This window comes from Bacillus rossius, chromosome 2 (assembly GCF_032445375.1).
Source record: "Bacillus rossius redtenbacheri isolate Brsri chromosome 2, Brsri_v3, whole genome shotgun sequence".
NCBI classification, from domain to species: domain Eukaryota; kingdom Metazoa; phylum Arthropoda; class Insecta; order Phasmatodea; family Bacillidae; genus Bacillus; species Bacillus rossius.
This window is the reverse complement of record NC_086331.1, coordinates 100201969-100228296: the sequence shown is the minus strand read 5'-3', so window position 1 is coordinate 100228296 and position 26328 is coordinate 100201969. Positions and strand designations below refer to the sequence as shown.

General features: G+C 37.9%; 1 protein-coding gene across 4 annotated transcripts in view; it reads right to left on the bottom strand.

Annotated features, from left to right (window-relative positions):
• Nucleotides 1-1585: 1585 nt before the first annotated feature.
• Nucleotides 1586-26328, bottom strand: part of LOC134529514 (sodium- and chloride-dependent GABA transporter 1) — a 66207-nt gene continuing 41464 nt past the window's right edge. For 3 of the 4 annotated variants that reach the window (XM_063363677.1, XM_063363678.1, XM_063363676.1), the window contains exons 10-12: nucleotides 22269-22472; nucleotides 12060-12227; nucleotides 1586-3801 (exon numbers count right to left, since the gene is read on the bottom strand). In XM_063363677.1, the coding sequence (XP_063219747.1) occupies nucleotides 3712-3801; nucleotides 12060-12227; nucleotides 22269-22472 (462 nt within the window). In that variant the 3' untranslated portion in view covers nucleotides 1586-3711. Of the gene's footprint in view, nucleotides 3802-12059; nucleotides 12228-20742; nucleotides 22473-26328 lie in introns of those variants that run through there. The other variant, XM_063363679.1, reaches the window with a different exon arrangement.

The window sequence follows — 26328 nt, the reverse complement described above, 5'->3', positions numbered from 1 at the left end:
TATCGAGTTCCATTTTGACAATACGGACCCCAGTCTTAACTTTGAATTTCCTACAAACCCCGCACAGTTCATCAGTCAACGCATGAATTTTCCCGTATGGCGTCAGAGTGCTCACTATTTGTTCATTCGGCACTTCGACTGGGATGTTTACCACGCGGACATTCGTCGCATTGTCCAGAGCCAATTCAAGTTCCACACTTATAGACTCACCGTTCGCCGTGTAGATCTGTGACGTCCCATCGGTCGCTCTGAGGATCCTTTCACAAAGCAGCATAGACGTTAACTTGACAAAAATACAGCGTTGACTCCCGTCCACCTGGACTGCGATGAGCTCGTCGTCGTGCAGGTCGAGTATCTAGTTCAACCAGCGAAGTAGGTCCAGAGCAGGTGGTTTGGAGGTACACTTCATTCGAAGTGTGTTCACACGCGGAGTGGATTTGCGCGATTCCATGGCTAAGTTTATAAAGATATGGTGTTCCTAGTGGGTACACTGCGTATAGGGCCGCGCGACACTTAACCCGCTGTTGCACTCACAGTACTAGCAAAACAACACTAGACCCGTCGCGTCGCACACGACCGCTCACCTCGCGAGCTCGGCGCGTACTACGCCACCGAGGACTCTGGGCCTGACTGGTATTGACGCTGAAGTATTGCATGTGCGGTGCGTCCTAGGCAGTTGCTTTAAGATAAGCGTTTTTATTCGTTAGGTTTACTTCACGAACAACGGCATCAAATATTCATAACATGGGGAGGCACAAAAATTTAATGAAGGGTTTTAGTTAATCGCTCAGCAATACTTTAATTTGGTGTTACGAAATTGAAATTCAACTTTCAACTCAGTGCTAGGTAAAACTCGTTTATATCCTCTTGCAATTTTTGTAGTTTTTTTTATAGAAAAAACGATGACATAATATGTCTTCGAGTTCTGCCCTCATCATTGTGCACGATGGAGATTTGAGAGTAAAAAAAGTTTTGAAAACCATATTGATCTTAAAATTGTTTGGCTATTATATATATATATATATATATATAAGAACTTTGATTATCCGTGATCCGATTAACCGGGAATTCGGTTAACCGGGTTCTCATTTAAAAATTAAACTTTGTGACGGTGATTTAGATGGGCAGCGACGGAATGCACTGGTGAGGCAGACGGGAGCACCTCGAGAAAACCCACTGGCTCACGGCAACGCCTACCACGTTACCCACTTGTGGGAAAGTCGGGCTTATACCGACCGGGACTCGAACCTGGATCGCCTGGATGAAAGGTGAGTGAGTGACCACTCGACCACCGTTGCCAAGTGGAATGATAAAATTTGGACATTCTTTTTTTTAAATGTCTAAAATTTATTAAATAACTTTTAATATTTTATGTTATAATTTAGTCAGGATGTCAACCATCACTTGGAGTCAAGTTCAGAATTGAAGTTTAAGGTGACAGTATTCAGGACAGCACATTCCTTAATTTTTACTCTGTTCTCGGAGCCCCTTAATTTTACTACAGGCAACAACGCTTATTTAAAATCAATCTTGAACTGGGATAAAACAGCATAATACTACATATGTACTAAAAAAAAACACCACGTTTCTTAAAAACAGCTTTTAATTTTTTTTATTAATCTACATCAATTTGCTTATAAACAGTTTCCTTAAATGCTTTGAACACAATACATTAATAATTTCTACAACCGGGTTTGATCCGATTTCATTTGTAAGTCAATAAAACATTTTATTACACATTTCACTAGTAATGTAGTTCTAAAATTTAAATATGCTGGCATCCTTGAATCTTTCTTTCTCTCTCGAATTAGTGAAAAGCTTGGATGATAATCCATACGCTTTATCAACTATCAAATAAATCATTTTTATATAAGCTACATTATTTAAGTTATTATAATGCAAGTTAAATACGTTTTCCAGAAATTTTTTTTCCTAGACATGGAAAGGCGCTATTCGATCAAGTGATGCCAAGAATGATATAGACAACTTGCTTTTCCTCACGTAATTAGATTAAAAAATTTGATCTACATTTGACCTATATTTACTTTTAAGTCTGGGTTGGAAAACAGTTGATCATAAAACAAATTTAAAGGCCACAAACATGTGCAATAATTTTTTATTTATGTGAATAGCAATTTGTTATCAAGCTGTAACTAAAAAAAAAAAAGATGTGGAAGTAGAATATTACCTCTTTAATGAAAAATTAGAAGTTTAAATGCCGCTGCTTTTAAAAATCTGATTTTCCACTGGGACCAAACAGAGAATTTATAATATTCTTGGTCTGAATGAAATTTTAATTTCTAACTATAACAGCACTTGATTAATCAATGAATGCAAGTAGGTACATGTAGCGCTAATTTTAGAATTTATGATTCATCTTACAACATACCTTGTTTAGAAAGTACACAATGAATTATAGCATTGTTTTATTCAAAATAACCGAATGAATTGAAAAATTGTCAATAACATTACAAATATTCCCACGGAATAAACTACGTATGGTACACACACATGCACTCATTTATTAATACAAGACAATTAGTACAACAAACCTACAATATGTACAAAACAGAGTCATGATTGATGAATTACAGGGCATGAGATCGAAGCAGCTATGCTTGTTTTAAGTGGCTACACTAATATAAACTACATTTAATTATACGAACCATCCTACAGTATTAAGAAACATCCATATTTATGTACACGTCTTAAAACTGTTTTAACTGTACAAGAAAAGTGGTAACATAAGTTTAATTTGCTCTAACTCTATATAAACTAACAATGTATGTAAATATCTATCACTCAAGTACATTGTTGTAGGAAATTTGAATTAGTGCTTCCTTATTCCTAACAAAAATTTTGAGGAAAAAAATAAAAATGTTATTACTTTACACATGTTCCAAACACAAACCTGAAATTGCCAAACTGAACAGACTTCATAAATAAAACTGTTATGAAGCTTACAAAGAAAAACATACTTGTGTAACAGCAAATCACAAACACTTAAACGAATATGTTAATTAGTACTACGTAAAACATAGAGGAGAAAGGTAAAAAGCAAAGCAAAAGTTTTAGTAAAAATATAATATCACACAAGTGTTAGACATACAAATTGCAAAACAATCAATGCTTCTATAAAAATAACAAAAAAAAAAATGTTTATATTGGCTTTGGGACTCAATTTTTTTTTATCGATGCCACTAATTAGGCTATGAAATGTAAATAACAAATTTTCTGGGTTACCAAACAAAATGGTAAATTCACATCACATAGATAGAGTTTTTCGTTAACTATAATACAAATACAAATATTTGGTAGATAACTTTTCACTACATATATGTGCCAACACTGACAAATGCTCTGATTCAGAACAAAGCTCTGTTTAGGAAAGCCACAACTCTCCACTAAAGTTACTCTCATAAGAAAACCACATCTCTTTAACATTACTGCCAAATAAAATCATATTTAAACACTATCATTAACTACAACTAATATAAATGAAGTAAGTAAACGAACACTTTTTTTCAAGAAATAGCTTTCACTGTTTGAATTATTTGTTCAGTAGGTACTTGATCGTTAACTTAAATGTCCCCCAAAACTCACTACAACACTGCAGAAACGGTTGCAGCAGTCAAATTCAAAACACTCTCAAAAACTCTTATTTCTGTGTTCATTTCTGTTGTATAGCTGCTTGAACATCTGTTTTTTTTTTTACAGGACTGTGATTTCTGAACCACCACCTGCCATCTTCCCTCGAAGCGTTCGAACATCATCTTCTATTCGAACTAAGAGTTTGATTTTCTGCAAAGAAAAAATAAACTTATAGAATTCTCTCTCTCTCTCTCTCTCTCTCTCTCTCTCTCTCTCTCTCTCTCTCTCTCTCTCTCATGCTCTAGGTTCCGGCAGAAATTTGACGCCAGTTACTGGCTAGTAGGGTGAAGGGTAAGGGATGGAGCCGGTTTATTTCTTAAAACTACACCAGCATTTGCTTGGAGAGATGATGGTAAACCACTATCTTCCGAATGCGAACCAGACATGCTATCCGATGGCGCGCTTTAGAAAAGTAACGAGTACAGGTGATATGAAGTCTCAATTAAAGTTGTCTTGGATTATTTAAGTTTGTTTGACATATTTCATGCTATCGTAACCAGGACTCACGTACGAATTGGCAATCAGTGGCGTATCTTGCTCGAGTGTGCATTACCTACACACACACACATTATGGGCTTGTATTATCGTGTTACTAACAACGTCAAAGTCCCACAACGCTAAGATGTATCGGGTGGTGGTTGCATTTAGCTTAACTTAAAATTACCCCAAGACTAAAAAAATCTAAAATAAAACTAAAAATTTGTTTCAGTTATATCACATCACCGATATTTTGCGCTGACAGATGTGCCTGTAAATTTTGTTTGATTAAATGTGTTAAAGGAACAAACAAAACTAATTCGAGCTATTAAGTTCACTTTATAAGAAAGGCATACATTACATTATAACTGAAACATGAAGATACTATAAACAAATAACATGGATACACAAAGAAAAACACTTTTTCTTAGTTTTTCTATTGTCATGAATATTTTTAATTGTAATGTTTCTATATTACAATCAGTGTTTTATATTAGGCTACAGGAAAGAAAACCCATCATAAAAAATTGAGGTGTTTTGCTCTGAATTATAGTTTCCTATGAAGTATTATTTTTACTAGCAAATGACACCAATGATTTAAATTCTGTATCCTTAGTGACTAAACTCAGAATAATATCTAGCCCATAATCGTTTTATTTCTAAACACAAATTCATATTTGCGCTACAAATTTATTTTCTCACTTAATATATATATATATTTTTTAAAAACACTCTAGTTTACGCTTCCGCAAATAACCGTATGTTAAAAGTGCTCTATGAAATTTACTAAATTTAATTTGTGGGTTTTCCGGCCAATTATTCCTTGTGTGTTCTGATTTCGGTCCAGTTCTGATATAGCTGATATAGCTGTGACAATTTGTTTAGCTGAGAAATAATAGACGAAATTATAATAGAAAACCATAACCGTGTGATTAACAATACTCTAATATTTAATATGTTTCTAAAAGCTTTATAATTTTGTACAGTACTAGCCGGTCCAAATTCAACACATAAGACATGTTAAGTCTTTGTGACAATCACTTTCCTACACGCTGCCTCTCCCAACGCCTGAAGTTTCCCCCACCCGCAACACATATCTCAACCATCACATGGTCAAGCATTCACTTTCAACACCTTCAATATGTTTGGTCAAATAATGTTTTTAGGGTTATGATGTCATCGAGAAAATCACTAGCGCTGCCATTTTGTTTCACAAGTTGGATGGCTTGAGCTCCCATCAAATATTTTGTGTATAGGACTAATTATAAAATATTTTATATTTTGAACGGAAAAAGCTAATCAGTATCGTACCACGCGAAAACGCAAATGGTGTCCGTTTCCATCCCAACGAATTTATGGGAGCAACCAATCAGGATCGTGCCTAGCGAAAAGGAAAATGGCGTCCGTTTCCGTCAAAGCAAATTTTTAAAATGGCGAAGAACACATGAACCGTATAGGATGTTATAAAAGTGAAATAACTAAAATAATGTTGCTATGAATTTCGCATGTAAAATAATAATAAAATAATAATTTATTTATAGCTTTTAGAAATCGCTAAACATTAATTTTATTATGTGACGAGTATTAATGTGATTTAAATGACAGATGTTTTAAAAGTGAAGAAATGTACAAAAATCACAAGTTCCAATTTTCCATCCAACAAGGTAATGCATTATTTTTATTTAAAAATTATATTAAATTTGAAAATCGTGAGCAAGCTTGGTCCAGTAATAATATACTTTGATAGTATGACAATATTTAAAACATGTTTGAGGTTATATGTCCAAATTTATTTTATGGAGAAAATCGGAAGCCATATTCCTCCCAAAATTTAATCTTCTACTTTGTAGTCAAATATACTTGGAGATTAAAATTTGTAGATGTGACAGGACCTTCATTTATTCATTTCGCCCGTGTTCCACATGCGCGTGTCACTTGTTTCAACCTCGGATACATACAATTGTGTACGCATGCGCGGGCTTCGTAGCATCGGGTAAGCGGGAAGCCTTCATTTCACAGACGAGAGAGCCACACCCGAAGTTCCCCGAAGTTCATGCTCGCTTTTTTTTCCGTTCTATCTTAGTCGATTAGGATAGGTTAGCTACATTATAAATACTTTAAAACATTGTGAATGGTTGGTTATATTAGGTAAGTATAGCTACATTAAAAATACTGTAAATTCATTTTATGATTGCTTAGCAAATAACTTTTTAATATGTAGCTATCCAGGGCTAGGAAACCGTTTACATTATTTCACAGTATATTTAATGTAGCTATCCTAACCAAATCAACCGTCCACAATGTTTTAAAGTATTTATAATGTAGCTAACCTAAGAACCTAACCTAATTGACCATTAGTTATCATGAGTTACAATGAACAAAAAAAAAACCGAAGATTCACGATCGGGCGTTAGCTCTCTCGTCTGTGAAAAGAAGGCTTCCCCGGGTAAGCGGTAAACAAACATAACCTCTCCTTCACCACTCCCGACGCTCTTGCGCCATTGTACTGAAAAACAGCACGTTCCCTATGCCACGTGACAAGAGCCCCACACGATACCCATTTCCTTAGCAGTATTTAAAACTATTTTCTGTTAGCGCGCCTGCTCTCGGGTAGGTCACATTTCAGCACCCTTCCAAGGAGTCTGGCTGTGGGTATAAAAATTTTCATACCAGAATACTTAGCTAAAATCTTACTAGAACGTGTTCTATTTTTTCTGCTATACCCACGACACGAAGTCGTCAAGATCGCGGCCTCGCGTGTAGAAACAAAACCCGCATAAAGTCATATTCTTAAACATTGGGCGATATACCAAACGTATTTGTGTGATAAATGAAACTTTCTGATAATGAAACTAACCTGAAATTTATTTGGTAAACTAAAATAGTCATAGGAACTAGGAAGAAGTAATCACCAATTTTAAAATGCATAAGCTAACGGACATTACACTACTGATAGTCTCCCTCAGACATACGGTCGGTGTTGATAGCGCAGTGGTAAAGTGCGCAGCTGGCAATCGAAGGAATCATTTTACAATCCTTGACATTGGCAAACCATTGTAGACTTTATTATTAACAGATTACTGGATTATGCAAAATGTGCTTTAAAGAGGCATGCATTAACACTTTTTTGTTTATCTAATTGCTATAAAATTATTAAATACATAGATTAGTCCATTGGTTTAAATATTTCATACTAGGTAGGCCTACGTACATCCTATCTCCTACTTAAAATTAAAAAAAAATGTTTAAAGGTAATTTAAACAAATATTTATCAGTAGTAGTATAGGAAAGTATGTCCTGGGACAGGGTTTAGGGTGTGGTGTTGGTGCCGTGGAGCCGGCCGATTGCTCTGACGTCACGGCGGCCATTTTGGACTCAAAAATTCCTCAAAATTCCTCAAAAAAGACTCAAAAAGACTCAAAAATTCCCGTTATGAGGAAAACTTTCTCGTTTTCTTCCTCAAAAATTCAAAAATTAGGATTTCGAAAAACCTCAAAAGTGATTTTGCCTTAGAAAGAACACCTTGTCCATATAGAGGCTTAAGTATCCATGTCTGCAGCCTCCGATAAGCCTCTGACGTTATCATGGATTATGTCATCATGGCATATGACCTCACCGTTGAAATTTCCGTTACGGCCGCCATCTTGAAAATCTATATTTATTACCCTATTTTAATGAAAAAAAAATAAAATTTATAAAAAATTAATTAATAAAATTTTATAAAAAATGTTTTTAAAAACATACATTTACGACATGGAGCTCTTAGTCCTCGGTTCGAAACCAAAAAAAAATGGCGACCGAACCTTCCTCCAAGGAAGCCGCTGGTAGACTGACTTCCCCCACCACTTATGTCAAAGTATACATATAAATCGTCACCTAGTATAATGTCATGTCCGACATATTGAAAATCCGTAATTTTAATGCTAGAAATTCGGGGAAAATGTTAAAAATTAATAAAAAATACATATTAATTAAATTTTAATAAAAATCTTTAGTAACACCGTTGAACTTTTCGTTACGGCCGCCATATCGGAAATCCGTAATTTTTATGCTAGCAATTTGGAAAAAATTTCTAAAATTATAATAAAATTTTATTAATCAATTTTAATAAAATACTATTTAAAAACACAAGCCTTGATGTCCTGGGTTCGAACCCAGTAAGAGCAAAAATAAAAAATATGTCGATAGATCCTTCTTCCATGAAAGCCACCTGCCAACTGACCCACCAATACCAAGGTATATATATCATCAGCTGATATTATGTCATGTCCGCCATCTTGTCTGGTGGCTACCATCTTGTTTTCGGCTCCTAGAGTGCGCTGATGCCATGTTAGTGTAATTTTTACCCGCTAGATTGCAGTAATCATTCATTATTACTTTAGCACCGATAATCTTGAAATTTGGATGCCATCTTGGAATTGTGTAATTATTTAGCTAGAAATTCGAGAAAAATTTCAAAATTCTTCAAAAAAATCAAACATTTATGTACTGATTCATTCGATCAATATCCATTCCTGGTTCGATCTCTGAACGAAGCTAAAAATAAATTTAATTAAAATTCCAGAAAAGTGTCAGGTTCGAGGAATTAAACACCGTAAGTTCTTTTACAAACGTAATATTTATTACATAATTTCTATTCTACTACAGGATCATTTGCGTTACTTATCAATTTTTATAATCATTTAGGCCTACATAGGCGTGAAATGACTAATTCTTAGCTCCAATCGGTTTATACTAGACAGAGACCAACCAGATCTTTTACAGACATAGTCCTCCTCTTCTTGACAGAGTTTCTGGATACCGTATTTAACAGTTTGCTTCACATCGTCAGAACTGTAAATTACTGCAGACGATGTCTTGAATGCACACTTCTTCACTTTGTCATCGAACTGATATGGCTTTCCATATATACAGTCCAACCACAAGTTATATTTCAAAAGTACGTTTGTTGCTACGTCATCAGTAAGCTGATTGATTATGTTCTGTCTAATATCGTCAAGAAAATTACAAATGTCTTTTGACTCACTAATCGTATTTAGATAATAGTAGTCCTTCAATATTCCACGAAATGCAGACTGCGTCAAGTAGAAGCCATTATCATTCACCTGTAGAGCACCGATAACAGTCTTAGGTTTAGTTTCATGTCCAGACGTCATACCAATCGGTTGCTGCTCATCTGGTTTTTTTGTCACGAGTCTTCAACCTAAACCGAGGAGTCGAAATTTCTGTAGGTAGTTCATCAGTAGGCACACGGACTTTACCGTTGCATTTTTTCGCATGTCGTCGCAAACTAGCAATTCGAATAAACCATTCATGGCACTCATCGCAGCGAAACTTCATGCGAGAAGGATTCTTCTTGCATTTACTCCATTCATGTCTCCGTGCATCATGGGAAAATGCGAACGACATATCGCAGTAGCTGCAAGGATACCGTGCTGATGAAGACGAACCTTCCAAACCCGAACCAGATGTCGATGTTACTGCAATTGTACCATTTCCAGGCATACTCTTATGCACATCAATCATTCGTTGTTGCACCGAAACACTTTCTGCCGCGCAGCTGGACCTTTGCATGTATTCACTTGCGTTTTCATATTATCTTTTCTGGCAAACTGCTTATGACATTTCTCACAAACAAACATTTTACGATATAGGTTCTTGGCACATTCGCTTTTCTCGTGTCGTCGAGCATTGCTGTTGTTTGAGAAAATCTTGCCGCAGTAACAGCACCGATGTTCGTTAGTTGTTGTCAAATCACCAGCCATTGAAGACTCTATCGAGGGCGAAACGTCGTTCATCGTGTTTTCCTGCGCAGTCAGCTCTGTAGTCATTAAGCTCTTTTCTGCTGGTGGTACCGCGACTATTGAAGTCTCCTCCGGTGTTGGCGTCGTCGTTGCCAACGGGATCTGCTCCATAATCGTCGCCACAAACGTCAGGGTTCCTGTAGTCGTTGGTAAAACCTTAATCGAGTTCGCCTTTAAAGACGGCAAAGATGTCATTGAGTTCGTAAGAACAGGTAATTACACGACTTATGCACCAGAAGAAACAAACTAGGTGATCCTTACACCGTTGTCGTCAGTAACAAACTGAAACCCCGTCGTCTGAGGACTCGCTTATATACATGCAACCGACGGAATAATATGCTAGTCAAATCAAGAAACATTTACTATAATATTCGAGTCAAAACAACATTTAAAAACCAAGCACATATGATCGAAAAAATTAGATGCAGAGTGATACGTTCTCGTCTAATTAATTCGTTCTCACCAATATACGCTAGGCTCCAAGAACTCCAAAGCTCCAACAACTCCAAATGCTCCAAAAGGTTCAATGCTCCAACAGCATTATGTTATAAGATTACAAGACTACTTAATTACGTAGCTACAAGTCTACGAGGCTCCAAATGCTCCAAAGCTCCATAGCTCCAAAGCTGCAACAGCTCCAACAGCTCCAAATGCTCCAATGCTACAATGCTCCAAACGCTCCAATAGCTCAAAACCCAAAAAAAAAGGGCGCAGATTTGGGAGGGAAGGTAGAGGATGAGCCGGCCTTCGGGACGGAAAACATTGTAGTAATATTTTTACTTCTGTTTCTCATTCAAGCGTTAAACATAAACGTCCACCCACAGGCGCCTCTTCGAAGCATTCTTTGAAGCATTGCTCGGTACGCGTGAAACAGCTCGCGCGCGCCAGATCGTGGCCTTCCGCAACGCCGGTCAGCCGCAGACTGCTCAACGTCCACACTCTCCTCCCCCCACCCCCCAGAAACCCTTCAACGGCGCTCGCTAGTCGCACTAGTTCGCACTTTCCAGAAGTTTATTCTTACACACGTAAATACAGGGTGTCCATAAAAGAATGTCCCAGTTCCAGTGGTATATTATAACAGTTTCATTTAGACTATTTACAACAAATCAAACATCAAATTGAAGGCAAACTACCCTGATTATTCCTACAAATGTTTAATATGTGCACCTTTATCTATACGGCAAACAGCCAACCTAAAGTGCATTTCTTCCCACACTTTGGTTAAAAATTCCGGAGTAACGGAAGCAATAGCCTCTTCAATTCTGTGTCTCAACTCTTTGGCAACTGAGATGTAAGTCTTGCTTTCCGCACATATATCTTAGGACTATGCAGGTAAGACGCTCTGACACGGTCAACATCCTGTACAGACACTTTTGGTCATCCAGTGCTTCTCCCTTTACAACAAACACATTCGGTCATTTCGAATAGTTTATACCATCGCTGCATATTTTGGCCACATGGGGGATCACAATTAAAATTTAAACGAAACGTACGCTGAACTGAAATTACAGATTCACTCTTAGCAAATTGCAGAACTCAACACCTACGCTCACGAGTCACCATTTTGCCTAGGTGGCGCTGCAAGCGAGAAACAACAAAGCAGTACTCGCGCATGCGCTTATCTAAAAAATTTTGAGTTACTATTTAACTGTGACCTTATACCAACACACTAATACACTTACAGTTGATACTATCAAAATTTTTAACTGGGACATTCTTTTAGGGACATACTGTATATAAATATAAATACTTGAATTATCTACGCTCACACTAATAATAAAAATAAAAAATTAACCATTTAGAACTTGAATAAAAATTTTAACTTATAAGTAAACTTTAATAAATCGTCTTTGACCTCAGAGCTTCTAGTCTAGTCCAGCGTCCTTCTAAAATCATTGCCAACCTTACACATTCTGAACAACATTTACCATGAGTATAGAAAAAATTAACACAAATTAAATAAATTAACTTCTAAACATAATAAAATAAAACTAGTGTTGTTAAATAACCAAAAATATTTACAAAAATTAATAAATAAATTAGAGTGGCAGGCCCACGTCACAAGCTTTACATCAGCAATACTGTAAAAACTTACTTAGTAGACAATTATATAAACAAATTATTTACCGTGGCTAAATCTCCAGGTGTTCTTACCCAGAGGTAAACCATATACCCTGGTATGCACATCATGGACGATAAAGCAGTAATCCAACCTATGAAATGACTCCACCATGGATACTCGTAGTCGAGGTATTTAATAGGAGTCCATTGAATTAAATTAAATATGAAGACACCCTGAAAAAAAAAAATTCAAATACGTTTAAAAATTAAGAAAGATTGCATTTTACTTCTTAAAATTATAGTAGTAATATTTACTCATGTTTGGCCAATAAGCTACTTAAGGAATCGATGTATGTAATACGAGAAGCGAGAAAACGTGTTCAAGAAACTGTAATGACTCTTTCTTGGTACGTGGATGAAGAGCAACTCGGAAAGACCACTCATATTTTAGTCGTGTGGGATCAAGCACACGATATCGCAAGTGTCAATCATTACGACGAAAAATTTGTGAGATGTATGTAAAGTTTAGGGTAACATCATTTAATTCTAGTATTATTTAAGATTTATGGCGCCAGTGTTAAAGCACGTGCACCATCATTGGATTTCGTGACCATGAATTTTGTCCCGGTTGCAGAAACAGTTAGCTTTGATCTTGATCTTGACCTTGACTGTTACGACGATATTGACGGTTTTTACGTCAAAATTCAACATACGCCTTGGCGACGGAGAAGATTCTGTTGGTTGGCGGATGGTGCTTTACACTGTGTTGCTTTTGGCGCTAGTCGCTGGCTTCTTTTATCTTTCTCCTAGTACGAATTGCTGACGAACTAAGCGTTGAACTGTTTAGACAGTGTTACTCAAAATGTAAGAAAGACGCCGGCGTTTGGGAATTAGTTTTGTGGGTAGAGTAGTTCCGAGTGAGATGTCTTTACAGGATGACACACTACGTGCCACTGTTGTTAGGACCGTACGCAAAATTTCATTTGGGGGGAGGGGAGGGGATAGATCTACTTTGCCCGCAGTTTGCTTTCAAATTATTTCCATTTGTTAGTTAGATGAAAATTTTTTTTATTTCGGGAGAGGGGAAGGTGTTATGACCCACCCTAACCCCCTGCCTGTTGAGCTTTTTTCTCGAACTCTGCAAGCTTTAATTAGTGAATAAAAAAAATTTCTATTACGAAAATCTAAGTTTGGGAGGCATTCCGAATTCAGAAACGAGAAACAAGAAAATAATCTGTATCTATCTGGACACACGGTATCTAGCAGTTTGACAGTCGCCCTCTATTCCATCGGCCACCGTTTTACACAAAACTTATCTTGTAACTGCTGATGATTTTGCCCAACTAACCGCTAGACGCGGGCGGTAAAGTTGGACGTGTTCAGCTATACCGCAGCGACCACTGGACCAAAGACTTTACTCTTTTAGATGTATTTTATTCACGCGTTCGCTTTTGCTCACTCGCCGCGTTTTCCAACTACATTGAGACATGTGAGACTTTTCATTCGCGGTGGAGCGTATTTGCAAGCGCTGAGTTTCGCAAACCGGAACGCTGGTAGTTGCGATGCGCAGCGTTCTAGCGGTCCCCAATACAATTTTGTTGTATGATTAGTTATATTCACAGAGCCTGCGATCCGCCAGGCGCACACAGAGTTGCCAACCTCTTCACTCTATCCACGGTCACTGTCACACTTTTATTCTGCTTGTTGTTTGGCGTGAACTTGTACCAAGATGTTAGTCGGAGAAAAATCAGTTAGTCTGAAGTTGAATGATTTATTTACGACACAAAAATGAAGCCTTGTATTTAGAATATGGCCTCTGAAGACCCTAAAAACAGGGATTAAAGAAGCAGCAGTGGTTAGTATAACTGCATTGTAAACAACTCCACCACAGCTGTCAACAGCGTTCGCGCATTCAAACGTGTGAATAAAAGGGGACTTATAGCGCCAACGAGTAAATAAAGCCGTGTATTTTGCAGTTTAGCCAGCTAAAGCTCAAAGCAAGCAAAGAAGCACCGTGTAAACCACCTTTAAGTATGCAATGGAAAAGTGCCAAGCCGTTTTGTTTCTTTTAGCTGCACTCTCACCTATTTTGAAACCAAGGTTTCCACTTTGGTGATGAAATTTGTTTTTATTTATAATATTGTTTGTCAAGTACTTTAGTAAATGTGATGTAATGATATGTATTTAGATACTGGTATGGTAAATATGCATGTCAAAGTTTGGAACGTGGAACGTTATAATTATAATACAGAATTGATTTTTGAGCTGGAAAGTTTTAAGTCATATTGTTAAATAGATTTAATAATTTGTTGGTAGACTACACATATTCATCCAAACACAATATGCTGACTTTATAATACAAATGAAAGATCACGAGAAGAAGTTACTCGTGTTTTTATTTCGCAAATTCAAAAATAAATTAAAAATATTTGAACTGATAATTGAATTATTAATGGTAGCCAACAAGCCAAATCGATTGAGCAAACAAAGAATCTTGCTTTATTATTTTGTATTAAACAACTTTTTAAGAAATCCTCTTGCAATTCACGTGTGTAATTTTGAAAATATTTTATGTACGCAGCATTACATCTGACTAGAATATGAGGAATTGATTACCGCTCGTCCAAAACAATTTTTACACAAATATGAGTTGACTTTAAAGTGAATGGCAAACTGCATTAGTAGGTAGGTTTGGTATGTTCTGGGACAGGAACTGGGGGTGGGGTATTCAGGGATTCGAGGCGGCCATCTTGGATATAGCCACTTCCGGAGACCATCTTGAATTTGACCTTGACCTTTGACCCCGGCGGCCATTTTGTTTTCTAGAACATTATGCAATTTTGTTTTTCTAGAATATTTCACCATTTTGTTTTATAGAACATTCCGCCATTTTGGTTTATGACTTCTCATCCGCCATCTTGAAAATCTTTATTTATTATTCGATTTTAATGAAAAATTAAAATTTATTAAAAAACTTGATGACTTCGTCATCGAGCTCCTCACTCCTGTATGTTGCACGTTTCGTTACGATGCCATCATCGAGCCCCCCACTCCTACACATTGCAATTTTCGATACTTCGATATCTTAAAAATAAATTTAATATCAAAACATTTTTAAAGAAATATTAAAAATTACTTACCTACTTAAATTATAACATAATTATATCATCGTTGTCTGCTGGAGGCAGCCATCTTTTTAAGCAGAGGCCGCCATTTTGATATCACCTGTCATCATCGGGTGTAGGTTTCTAAAGTATGTCAGTGTATGTAAGTTAGAAATTCTATAACCTACCAACATTATTATGAACCTTATAGACTAAAAATAGGCAAAATCCTCAGTCATTTATTTGCTGTGACCACCATTTTTTCTTAAAGACATAATCATTTATAGGTTTTAACTAAAATATATGTCATCAATACTATCGTTGTGGATGCGATGGTTTTCATAATGATAATTTTATTACTCCATCTTAGCGGACCAGAAATTTTTCAGAGTCCTCACAAGTCCGTGTTTGCGTACTCGTGTTTTAAAGCTGCATGGAAGCATATATTTTAATGTTTGCATATAATTTCACTCTTTTAAATATGATTAACTTGAGGAATAAAGGTTCTATATTAAAAATAAATAGCAGTATGTAGATATAATCATATTTATTGAAATAAGCTCAGACGCTACAAAAACAAAATTCTCAAGAAAAGAAAAATACATACACATCAAACAAAACTATACAACAAAAACTGAAACCATATAGCAAAAAATGGAAACTATACAACAAAAACGGAAACTATACAAAAACGGAAACTATACTAAAACGGAAACTATACAACAAAAATGGAAACTATACAGCAAAATATGGAAACTATACAGCAAAAATGGAAACTATACAACAAAAACTGAGACCTATACAATAGAAAATGGAAACAATACAATGAAAACTGCTAATATGTAACAAAAAACTGAAACTAATACAACAAATGGAAACAACAACCAAACTGCCAAACTATTTACAGAAAAAAAATTTATTCATCTTCTCCGATATAGCCGTGGGGGATCGTGCGGATGCCGTCTTCTCAGATTAACCGTTTGTCATCCTCCCACGTTATGGCCAGCTTATTGCTCTATTCACTGTAAAGCACATGCTTCCTCGACCGTATGGCCCTAACACCTGCCCTCCTTGTGCGGTGCTCCTGCAGAGCATCCAGGTAGTCACCGAATGTTATACGGTTTTTGACCACTCAGCGCTGGATGCCCTTGGCCTTCTTCTCAACTTTGTCACCGCACTTGTAGGCATAGAGTTTGGCCCGCAGACTGACAAACTCCTGCATTACTTTCCCCCCGCACTCATCAAACTTTCCAACAACCTTTTTGTTGACAGGGGAGAAGCAAGTGTGGTCGGAAGGATAGCAGCTGGTGTCGAATTCAGACATGAACTTAGGGTCGGCTTTGAGATCATGGTAGAAGTCCTGTGTCTGGATCTTCGTGTAACAGCTAACTACACTGTTTTCATAATTCTTTTGTTATAGTTCTCCGTATGTCGAGCTTCCTTCGCGTGTTCCGTACGTCGAGACCAGTGTATCGAGTATTGTGATGGCTTCTACCATGCAGAAATGCAGTTTATGCTCAGCAGTGTTTTCGCTGGGCCACAACTGCTACCGTCACGAACATCAGTGTGCTGACAACCAGCAGCGCGACCTTCAGCAGTGTCATCTGTGTGGAAAGATGGTTGCACGCACCGACAAGATGCAGCAGCACATATCTATATGTACTGGTATTGTACCTATGGATTCAGGCACCAGGTGTATCTTCTGCTACAAGACCTTCGCCCATTCCGTTGATGCCAGACGACATGAGAAGTCGGATTGCGGACTTAACCCAAACCACAAAGCACATTCATGTGAAAACAGTGCTAAGGAGTTCTCCAGAGCAGATAAGTTAAAAGCACATACCAAAATGTGCAAGGGACCTGCTCCACCTCCATCAAAGAAGCAGAGGATGGCAGCACTTAAGCTCGCAGTAACGTCTAAACCAAGCACCGTTCGAACAAAGTTGGTTACCGCCGCAGGTTTGGCCAATACCCACGGCTTCATCATTGCCGAAGTCGGGTTTAAGGGTAACTTGAAGACATATGTGGCAGAAAACAACACCAGTTCTGCTAAGGACATTTGCACATACTTGGACTTTGTCAAGGCCAAAATAATAAGCCAACTTTTAGAGGAGATAGAAGAGAACGGGCCACTGAAGATCAATATCATGCTCGAGTGCGACTATGAAAAGCCAGTTGATGCCAGTGAAGACAAGAGAGCCTTCAAAACCATGAATGTTTCCCTCTACGCAGTTCACGAGGTGGAGAAGGCAGTTACTGAATCCGTCTCCAAGATCTGCAAGGATAAGGAAGAATACACAGGGAAGGGATCTGGATGGATTCTTTGTCGTCCGTTAAGCGACTACAACTGCGAATTAACAAGCTCGATCCACTCCGTGCCAGCTCATACATCGAACTACCTACCTGCATCGAGTCAAAACATGCAGTGGTAAATCCACAAAACCTAGATGACAACATGTGTTTTAAGTGGTCTATTCTTGTCAAGTATGTGGAAGGCGAGTATCCTGAACGTATCAACCAACACTACCATGGCCTGGAAGGAAATTTCAACTTCACGAACATTGAGTTTCCTACTCCAATCTTCCAAATACCACTGTTTGAAAAACATAATCCTGGTGTCTCCATAAACATCTACAGTATCGACGAGAACCAGAGGATTGTACCTGCACGAGTCGCTTCAGAAGAGAATCTTCTGCTCCTAGTCAATGACAATTCTTCCCATTTCACCTACATTAATAATTTTTCAGCATTGATTCGGTCCCAACTCACTACACACACTGACGCTATTCATGTCTGTAAAAGATGTTTCAAGCATTACGATGATCGGGAAAGGGTTGGCGGGCTCACTGGTCTTCAGTGTTTGGAAAAACACCGTGAGCTCTGTAGCAGCATGCTGCTGTTCGGATGGAAATGCCATCACCCGATGAAAATGGTCAGCCTCCTGTACTTCAGTTTAAAAACTTCCACCATTCAGATACGATGCCTATCGTGGTATATTGTGATTTTGAAACAATTCTGGAGAAAATCGATATGTGCCACCCAAATCCCGATGAAGCATACACACTGCAGTACCAAAAGCACAAAGCATACAGCTACTGCATTTATGTGAAAGTAGATAATACCACCATTCCTGCACACCTCACTTCTTCACTTCCATCAGAGCCTGAAGTATACAGGGGATGTGATGCAGAGGACAAATTCATTTCCCGCATTGTAGAGATTGGACATGACATACAGAACATATTTTCTACTTCTGTTTCTATGACTCCGCTCACACATGTTCAGAACACAGCTTTTCTGCAAGCAAGGTGTTGTTGCTACTGCGGTGGAAATTTCGGAGGGGCTGTAAATAAAGTTCGTGACCACAATAACTTCACCGGTGAATTTATTGGACCTGCATGTAATGACTGCAACCTTCTCAGGCGGAGACCAAAAATGTTGATCGTGTTCTTCCACAACCTGGCGTACGATCAGAACTTCATTATCAGGAAGTTGGGATATGACAGTAAAGACATCTTAATCACTCCGAATTCAGAAGAGAAGCTGATAACATTTTCCAAAAAGTTACATGATAAGTTCAGTATCCAGTTTTTTGATACATTTCGTTTCATGAGTCGTGGTCTCGCTTCGTTTGCCGAGATTTTGCCTGCTGACAAATTTATAAGTACTGCTGAATTTTTCGCACCTGATGAGCTAGAGTTAGTTGCTCGCAAGGGAGTCTTCCCCTACAATTTTGTGGATTGTTTTGCTCGGCTAGATGATACTAGTCTTCCACCCATCGATGATTTCTACAATATTCTTACTTATTCTGGGATTTCCGAGGCTGATTACACACATGCACATAAAGTCTGGGACAAGTTTCAGTGTAATACTTTGGGGGAGTACCCTGACTTGTACCTAAAGACAGATGTCCTGATCCTGGCGGACGTATTCGAGAATTTTCGTAGTCTTTGCTTGGAGACATACAGTCTAGACCCATCACACTACATTTCTTGTCCTGGGTACGCTTTCGATGCAATGCTTCGTACCACAGGAGTACAGCTAGAGCTCCTAACTGATTACGATATGTATATGTTTGTGGAAGCAGGTCGTGGGGGCGTACCGCAAAGTATCAAGTGTCATTGTGTTTGCCAACAACATCTACGTGCCCGAGACATACGATGCATCCAAGTCATCTACATTCTTGGAGTATATTGATGCGAATAACTTGTATGGGTGGGCAATGTCTCTACCACTTCCTATTCGTCATTTCAAATGGTCAGACACATATATTGATGTTATGTCTATTCCAGAAGATTCTCCTACAGGCTACATTATCCAGTGTGACGTGGAGTATCCTCACGAGCTCCATGAAAGTCACAAAGACCTGCCGTTTCTCCCTGTCAATCAGTGTCCGCCCAACTCAAAGCAATCAAAACTCATGACAATGCTGGAAAATAAAGAGCACTACATTGTACATTACAAAAACCTCCAGCAAGCAGTATCGCATGGCTTAAAGTCACAAGAATACATAAAGTCCTCCAGTATGAGCAGTCGGCATGGTTAGAGCCATATATTCAGCTCAACACGAATAAGCGCAAAGCAGCAGCCAACGAATTTGAGAAGGAGTTCTTTAAGTTGGCTGTGAACTCTACCTTCGGGAAATTGACAGAGAACAAGAGGCGGAGGCTCAAAATAGAGTTGGTGTGTTCCGAGAAGCGGTTCAAGAAACTGGTGTGTCGTCCATCCTTCAAGGACCGCACAATGTACGAACCGAACTTGTCTCTAGTCTACCTGAACCATGAAACCATAATTTTCGATAAGCCAATCTATGCCGAACTGGCTGTTCTAGATCTTTCAAAGACTCTCATGTACGACTTCCACTACAATACCAAGAAACAAAGATACCATTACACTATTCATCTGGCGTACATGGATACATACAGTTACGTCTACGAGAACCAGACACAGGACTTCTACCATGATCTTAAAGCCGACCCTAAGTTCATGTCTGAATTCGACACCAGCTGCTACTCTTCCGACCACCCTTGCTTCTCCCCTGTCAACAAAAAGGTTGTTGGAAAGTTTAAGGATGAGTGTGGGGGGGAAGTAATGCAGGAGTTTGTCAGTCTGCGGGCCAAACTCTATGCCTACAAGTGCGGTGACAAAGTTGAGAAGAAGGCCAAGGGCATCCAGCGCTGAGTGGTCAAAAACTGTATTACATTCGGTGACTACCTGGATGCTCTGCAGGAGCACCGCACAAGGAGGGCAGGTGTTAGAGCCATACGGTCGAGGAAGCATGTGCTGTACAGTGAATAGAGCAATAAGCTGGCCATAACGTGGGAGGACGACAAACGGTTAATCTGAGAAGACGGCATCCGCACGATCCCCCACGGCTATATCGGAGAAGACGAATAAATTTTTTTTCTGTAAATAGTTTGGCAGTTTGGTTGTTGTTGTTTCCATTTGTTGTATTAGTTTCAGTTTTTTGTAACATATTTGCAGTTTTCGTTGTATTGTTTCCATTTTCTATTGTATAGGTTTAAGTTTTTGTTGTATAGTTTCCAATTTTTGTTTTATTGTTTCCATTTTTTTGCTGTATAGTTTCCATTTTTGTTGTATAGTTTTCATTTTTTGTATAGTTTCCGATTTTGTTGTATAGATTCTTTTTTTTTTTTTGCTATATGGTTTCAGGTTTTGTTGTATAGTTTTGTTTGATGTGTATGTATTTTTCTTTTCTTGCGAATTTTGTTTTGTAGCGTCCGAGCTTATTTCAATAAATATGATTATATCTACATACTGCTAATTATTTTTAATATAGAACCTTTATTCCTCAAGTTAATCATATTAAAAAGAGTGAAATTATATGCAAACATTAAAATATCTGCTTCCATGCAGCTTTAAAACACGAGTACGCAAACACGGACTTGTGAGGACTCTGAAAAATTTCTGGTCTGCTAAGATGGAGTAATAAAATTATCATTATTAAAACCATCGCATCCACAACGATAGTATTGATGACATATATTTTAGTTAAAACCTATAAATGATTATGTCTTTAAGAAAAAATGGTGGTCACAGCAAATAAATGACTGAGGATTTTGCCTATTTTTAGTCTATAAGGTTCATAATAATGTTGGTAGGTTATAGAATTTCTAACTTACATACACTGACGTACTTTAGAAACCTACACCCGATGATGACAGGTGATATCAAAATGGCGGCCTCTGCTTAAAAAGATGGCTGCCTCCAGCAGACAACGATGATATAATTATGTTATAATTTAAGTAGGTAAGTAATTTTTAATATTTCTTTAAAAATGTTTTGATATTAAATTTATTTCTAAGATATCGAAGTATCGAAAATTGCAATGTGTAGGAGTGGGGGGCTCGATGATGGCATCGTAACGAAAAGTGCAACATACAGGAGTGAGGAGCTCGATGACGAAGTCATCAAGTTTTTTAATTAATTTTAATTTTTCATTAAAATCGAATAATAAATAAAGATTTTCAAGATGGCGGATGTGAAGTCATAAATCAAAATGGCAGAATGTTCTAGAAAAACAAAATGGCGGAATATTCTAGAAAACAAGATGCCTGCCTGGGTCAAAGGTCAAGGTCAAATCCAAGATGGCCGCCGGAAGTGACGATATACAAGGTGGTCGCCTCGAATCCCTGAATCCCCCGCCCCCAGCCCCTGTGCCAGATCATACCAAACCTACCTACTTGCATTATCAGAACTCCCTGTTTAACTAGTTTGATTTCATATTTTCAAGTCATCATTGGTAAAATAGGTCTATTTCTCATAGTACATGCCTTTTTTGGTAGTATATTATTTTAGGAGGGTTGGGGTTTGTTCTCCAAGGTAAAAGGTTTACAGGTTGGGAAGACGTCTGCGATCACATAAATTAGGGGGATTGCTCGAATAATTATATTTTTTTAAATAACAGTAAAATTCTTTACTTTCGGCAGTAGGGATTTAAATAGGCTGAGGCATGGATTACTATTTTCACAGCTGGCCCAAACTTAGCAGTTTTTGTAAGTATATCAGTCATCTTTAACGTTAGAAGTTCTGATGCGATAAAACAAAACGTGTAGTATAGAGCATACTTTAGTAAGTACAACTACATAAATTTGATAATTCAACATTTATATTTGCTCTTATTTATTGAAATTATGATTATAATACTTACCAAACAAATCATAGGAGTTGCAATCGTCCAACAAAACTTCCACCACATAAATGGGTAATAGCCAATCATGTCCTTGATTCCATCATAAAATCTGTTTACACCGAATGCCCATGAAATGGATATGCATTCGAAAAATATTAGAAACAGTAAACAAAACCCACTCACTGCATAGGAATCCAGAATTTGAAATACATACATTCCTCCCTGTAACAAAACAATTTTCAATTAATTCATGTATGCCTTCATGCACATATTAAAAAAATCAAACAAAACATCAACAGCCATAAAAGAACCAACATATTTTGAATTCTGCCCCGTGTCTAGATTTACTGAGTAGGTTGACACAATGATAGACATTGCACTCGTAATAAGGAGGGAATGGGTTTGAATCCCGACCAACTTCTGTAGATCTTAGTTTCCCAAAGCTTCTTGAAATCACCCTAGACAAACACTGGCGCCGTTCTACATTAACCACTCCACGTGGTGAAGCCAGTGTAGCATAAAACACTATATTCGGGCTTCTGGTTAACCTTCTAATGAATAGTTAGCAATGTTTCAATGATATGCGCGAATACCATTTGTAAACCTGATTTCCAGTAATAGGTAAGTTATAACAGTTAGTAATTGAACCAGGCTGTGAGTGACATATGCAAGCGGTCTTTTAATTCGTGGTACATGTTGTATTTACAGATGCTTTTAAACACAATTAAAAATTATGGCTTAAATTGATTAGGTACTTGGCGTTGGAAATAAATTTTAAAAATTTGTCAAATATTTAGGAATCACACAAGCAAAAACGAAAACATGCCCGTATAGTTATTTGTATAAGGGGGGTCGTATACTTAATGTTAGTGTAACTGGTAATATCGTCCCCGTCAGTGCGAAAAGTTGTCGGATAGTTATTGCATACAAGTAGCAAGCCTAAGACTCAATCTTGTTTTGTTATTATTATTGAGCATGTAAAGATTAACATAAAGAGTTCATCCAGTGTGACACAGTAAGTTTAGCAGTTTCCGTGAAAACTGTACGTTTAGTGTCAGATGTCAGTATTAACGCCTGGCCGGTATGCAGCCAGTATCTCTGCGTTACATGACGGTATTGGGGTAGCACACGTGTAAGAGGTAGCGGTAGGAAACGGAACAACCTGACTTGTCACAGTACCTAGCTTCATACAAGTTGTTACAAAATGGTTCCTTGAAGCCTAAGTGTCACTGAAGCGGGCAACGATAAATGTAAACATGCCTCATAATTAGTAGGAACAGTGGAAAACCGAGCTGTGTGTGTGTGTGACGTATGGTTCTCGACATATGAGCGCGCGAAGTAGGGGAAGTGACGTCACCGGTGGGTCAGAACCCGTTCCACCTGTGCCCAGCGTTATTACCTTTCTCGTCAACCATTCGTTCGTGAGTTCTAAAGACTGAAAAATTAATTTAATATATATTTGTATGTAATTTTTTTTTGCTGCAAAACAAATTCTTACGCAATAACGAATCATCACTCCATATATTTTAATCCTGAGAAAAATCTTTAGTTCACTTTAAGTGGGTGACGAAAATAAACCGGGATTACTTTGTACCGAGAAAATATACAAGTAATTGTTCATGTCACTTAACAAGAGATTGATTTTGAACTGTTATTTCGTTGCAAGTTTTTCCCTTAGAAAAACGGGCACCGAACGCGTTCAATAACACAGTTGTCCCCAGCCCAAAACTGAAAGGAGAAACAGTCACGGAAAATAATAGAAAAACTGCACGTTCATTACAGGAGAAAAAAAAATGTAAAATAAGCTAATGAAGAAAATTCTTGTTTGTCTGCTTTAGATCCTTGTATTGTGGACTTAGAATACAGCTCAGGGGCAGAACGTACACTAAAAGCATTATATCTAAAAGTATAGCGACAGTTGAAATTATTCTTCATCAAAGACAGCCAATAGTAGTCAAGATTTGTATTTTTGTGCACAATAGCTATAAACCCCAGAGAATTTACCACAAAAATGTGTCAATAAGAAGAAATTAATTTTCCTTTGTTAAAGGTAATTTCATTGTTCCAAAAGCCTCTTAGATACCTGACCCACTGTATTGCTGATGAAATAATTTGAGTTAGGAGAGTCATGTGAGATGGGTAACGAATGTACAGAAAAATCTCTCTCTATTTGAGTGACGTCGATGGGGAGACGACGCCTTTTTCACAGATACGGATACGCAAAACATGAAAGTAAATTGACATTCATAAAAAAGAGGGGGGGGGGACTCAGACCTAGGAAATAATTTCCTTTCTGATGACGCCTAGGTACGCACATTTGCCAGCAATGTTTCCTTTGTTTTGTGGGCGTGTTTGTTAAAGTTGTTAGTGTTATGTTCAAAGGCGGCAGTGTTGTATGTAGGTTGAAACTTACAGTACCTAAAGGATCCTTCCTTAACGATAAAAAAACTGTGTATAATTGTACGAATTTGTGTGGTTTTCTAAATACTATATGCAAATAATACTCTTAGTATTCAGCTAGAGTCCTGGCGACAGCCATGTACATTTGCAGCATATTTTAAACTGTTTAAAGATTTTCCGTATACCAACAATTAGTGTTTTGTATATCATATTGCTTACTATATCATAAATAAATAAATAATGTTACGATTTATGTACTGTTGTGGGTAAGAATGGGTTCGTAAGGGATAGCCCAATTAGGTTTTATTACAGTTCTATTGAATACTAATTTTTACATCACTAATAAATAATCTTACTTAAAAATTCCTAATCACCAATTACTCGCACTTAAAAATGTTTATCCCCAAGTCGCTCAGTGTCTATCAAGTTACACAGTCCGCACTCCTCACGGAACTCTCACCGCACTCCTCGCCGAACTCAAGTCGGAACTATCGCTGCACTCCTCGCCAAACTCCGTCGCCGAACTCTCGCCGCACCCGCGGTACTCTCGCCACCAAAACTGTCGCGGGACTCTCGCTGTCCCAAGAACTCCCGCGGAGGCGGCGTACCAGCTTAAGTAGTCTCTGGCGCCCTTCTAGAACTGACTAGTGTAGCTGGGGCCAATCGCGTCATCCCGCGCCGACCCGACGCCCGAAACTTCTAGAATAGCGTCATCGTTCGCTCACGCCAAGACCCGCGGAATTCTCAAGGCCGCTCAGCGATAGATAACGGTGCCGAGGCAGGACGATGAGAAGGGTTGCTGAGGGGCAGAGGGGTTGCGACGACCCTTGTAATCCAGCCAGGCACGCGTGGCATGTCTTACGTCAATGGATGGCGCGTGACGTCAGTGCTGGTAGATGGGGAATTCAAGCCACTTTGGGGAATATTTAAGCCTCTGACTTTTATGGGGAATAAAATGGGAAATTTTCCCTCAAAAGGGAATATTTCTATTAGAAAAGGAATTTTTTTACTCTTCAGATTTTTGTGATTTTTTGGAAGTTATAACCCAAGATGGCGTCTGACAATCACACCTGCCGCGTGCAGCTGACGCTTCATGGGAAATACTTCCATAACATTCCCTTGTAGCAGCTCTCTGCGTCAGACGTTGCATAGGAGCCGTACCTTTTTGCGTGTTGCGTTCCTGGCGTCTTAAGTTTCCAAGTGACAACAGTCTTCACGCAGATTCAAATTTTGGAAAAGGAGAAATAGGTACTTTAGTAATATTGTCACTATAACCTTAATGATAGCTTTATTTTTATTAGTCTTGGAATTTTGTCACCCCTGCTATGAAGGGAAAAAATATGATGATTTGATGGTATTATATCCATAAATAATCAGGTGTGCGTACTTAATGTAAAGTGCATTGTAGGTATTTTGCGGTTCACTGTAAATGTGAGCTCACTGTAAGAGCGTGATGATGTCATTTAGGGAAAGTACATACAGGTAACTATTTAAATATGTTTTACTTTAGCCAAATTTACGTCCTTCATCTTTGTTTTACGTTTAAAATAAATTTGTTTTTCTTAACAACGGGGATTTTTCAGAAATATTTGTACGGCATTTTTAATTATTTTAAGATTTTCTTGTTCGAATTGTACCAAACTCCCAGCTGGGTTTTAAGGTTGTGATTTCTTACCCA